This window comes from Morone saxatilis, unplaced genomic scaffold, assembly GCF_004916995.1.
Source record: "Morone saxatilis isolate NCDOM2014 unplaced genomic scaffold, NCSU_SB_2.0 Contig20, whole genome shotgun sequence".
Lineage (NCBI taxonomy): Eukaryota > Metazoa > Chordata > Actinopteri > Moronidae > Morone > Morone saxatilis.
The window spans coordinates 21354000-21357168 of NW_023339763.1; the positions used below are offsets into that span (position 1 = coordinate 21354000).

Here is a 3169-nt window from a genome sequence, read left to right on the forward strand (position 1 = left end):
GCTGCTTTCTTAGACAAATAACTTTATTAAGAATATTTAAAAGGTCCAGTGTGTAACCATTAGGGGGATCTACTGGCAGAAATGAAATATAATATTCAACGGTATATTTTTATTAGTGTATAATCTCCTGAACATATGGATTGCTATTGTTAGCTTAGGATGAGCTGTTTTCATCTACAAACACAGCGGGTCGCCTTCTGTGGAAACCAATAGCTGCATCATCTGCCCATTGTTTCCTTATAGAACACTGCTGTAGTTCATGATCTCTGTCAGATGATGACAGTGTTCATAACAACTATTATACATTTACATGTGACAATAATGTACGGATGTCATACATGTTTTTTATTTCAATCATGACCAATAAAGCTGCTCTTTCACTATAAATCTCAGTTTATAGCACTATATATAAAATATATAAAAAATATTTGTTTTTCATTGTGTTCTATACTGTCAGGGAATATATTGAGCCATACTCCCTTTAAGAAATATGACATTTTAACAATTCCTTATGTGTCCATAACAACATGGAACTTAAGAAGCAAAAGACAGAAGTTTGTCATATGTCCACAGTCTTCTTGTCAAGTCGGCATCAATATAATCCACAAAGATAAACTCTTTGACGATTTTGTCGCCTCAACTTACAACAGCCTCCATTGTAAGTGGGAGAAGACTGTGGGAATGAGAAGAGGACTTTTAATAATAATTATTTCTCACCAAAATAAATGCTGGATGGTGAATTAAATACAAGCCGAATTAAACTCAGACTCATAACACTGTTAATTCACCCTGTATTATGTGTATGTGTTCCTGAGTTTTTTTGGCCGTTACCATAGAAACTACCTGTATGAAGGTTAAATATCATTAAGGAATGCGGTTAGAATAGCACCTTATGAGGCACTACACAAACAGTGAAGGGTAGAAAGTTTTAAACACAACTTATCAATACATCTGTAGAGCGCTCCCACCATGGTTTGTATATTCTGTGTGCTATGCCTCTTTTATGCATCACGGGTGCTGAAAACCTTGATAAGCACCTGTGTATCCTCGCTCAGAGCTTCTCCAGCAAAGCCTCCTCTCTCCTCTCTCCTCCAGATGCAATGTAGGAATTCAGATGTCCTTCAAGATGGCACACTGAGATTGATTTACAGGTCACAAGCAGGAGGACAAATGTTTCGTTGCCACCATGTGAACGTGGTTTCCTGTAGTTTCTTTGTGCTTGGAGGGTAAAGTGATGTAGTTGTGAACTGCAACTACTAGATGCCACTAAATCCCACACACTGAACCCAAACTTTAAGTCAGATATTCTTTAACATGTACAATGTCAACCAATAGTTCTAGTTGAGTGAGAGCTGCCTCTTCTCTCTTACTCTGTGCTGTTTGTTGTAAATCACAGCACACTCTGCTGGATAACCTTTGGAACAATATTTTTCTGCATTATATACCAGAAAAAATAAAGTTTTCGTATTGGCACATATTGGGTAACATATATGCCGATACTGATAGGCCACAATCGGTCAGCCTCTAGAATCAACATGTGACCGTTTGGGTGTCCTACCTCAGGAAACTGAGAATGGCAGAAACAGTCAACTGCTCACCAGTGTGGATGATCTTGTGTCTTTCCAGGTTACCAATACTATTGAAGATTCTGCCACAGATTTCACATGGATGGATGTACCTTTAGGACAGATGTTTGAAATAATTAGTAAATTTGTACTGCAGCTTGTTCATTTTATATTTGTAACTTCGAAATGAACTTGTGTTTCAAATCAGACCATTTACTTTTAGATAAAGTATTGCAACTTGAGCTCTTGTACGTCCTGACCTGAACCTTAACGTGCAGATGATCAGCAACACATTCCTGACATTTAGTTGCAGTTGCATTAAAATTCCATCTCTAACACATCTGGTTCCTCTACTGTGATCAGTATATATTTAAAGGAATAAAAAGGGTTAATGGCTTCCTCCTTCCTTGACATCCTCATCAGCACACTATAATCAGTATACAGCCAGCTGACAATGTTGTCTCCGTCCTCATTCATTATCTCAGCCTTGATTGGACAAGGCTAAGCGCAACCTCGGCCAATAAAGAGAGGTGCATCCTGCGTTCTTACTTCTGCACCGCGGGGTCAGGCAGCTGCTCTCTGTGGATGACCAGGTGAGCGTTGTACGTGGCCTTCAGCGCGAAGCGTCGGTTACAGATCCCGCAGCCGTAGCCTCTCTCCTTGTGCTGCTCCATGATGTGCTTCAGGTACTCTCTGCCCTTTGCAAATGACAGCTGAAGACACGGAAGTAGGGAGCTCGTGAATTTGAGCAAGACTGCAAGGGAAAAACAATCTGCCACCATAGCTTTGATACGTGAACAGCCTTGAGCCTGTTCATGACCTGTTCAATGAACACTCTGCTCAAAATAACTGGGGAAAGACTAAACAGATGTGAATCAACCAGGCCAGCTCTCTGACCTGTTCATAAGCGGGTTCAGATAAAGAAGTGTGTGCTGAAGTCTGCAGGCTATCTCCAAGACTGTCAGGACAAAGCTTACTTGACATTTCTTGCAGTTGTACTTGTGGTGCTCGGGATCGTCTTCCTCTTCATCCTCGTCCGATTCGTCGCTGTCGTCGGCTGAGATGCCAATCTTTTTGATGAAGCTCTCTCTCTCCTGCTCATCCATTAAGGCTATGTCCTGGAACAAAAAGAAATAGTTCAACTCGATGACAGCTAAGACCCAGAGGGTGTGCCAAAACCTAATTTAATGAAACATGTATGATCCAAAGGTGCTATTTAATAACCGCAGTGACATCTACCACTTTTTCCTTTTAGTCTTCTCCATGGTGACGCAGCTAGCATGGTTAAAAGCACAGCCCCTACATTAAAAGAACACTTCACTACTCTTCCTCCATACACTGGTGATTGCAGACTCTTACATTTGCAGACTTGCATTTTCACAACGAACCAGAGGAGGGTCTTTGATTCACACAGGCCCAGGGTTGTAACATGGTTGTTTGTGCATTAGAGCAGCAGTTCTCCATTTGGAGTATGGGGAACTCCCAGGGATCCTTGAGGGGGTTAAAATGGGTCCTCAGAAAAAAGCGGAATATTTTAATTTCACTATTATCAGTTCAGTCAGCCAACTCACATTTGAAATGTTTATTAAGCAGTATAGCATATT

General features: G+C 40.7%; 1 protein-coding gene across 2 annotated transcripts in view; it reads right to left on the reverse strand.

The window, feature by feature from the left end:
- Positions 1–3169, reverse strand: part of prdm15 (PR domain containing 15) — a 14218-nt gene that overhangs the window by 4611 nt on the left and 6438 nt on the right. For both annotated transcript variants that reach the window (XM_035667082.1, XM_035667083.1), the window contains 3 exons: positions 2543–2683; positions 2115–2278; positions 1599–1678 (listed from right to left, as the gene is read on the reverse strand). In XM_035667082.1, coding sequence (XP_035522975.1) covers positions 1599–1678; positions 2115–2278; positions 2543–2683 — 385 coding nt within the window. The remainder of the gene's footprint in view (positions 1–1598; positions 1679–2114; positions 2279–2542; positions 2684–3169) is intronic.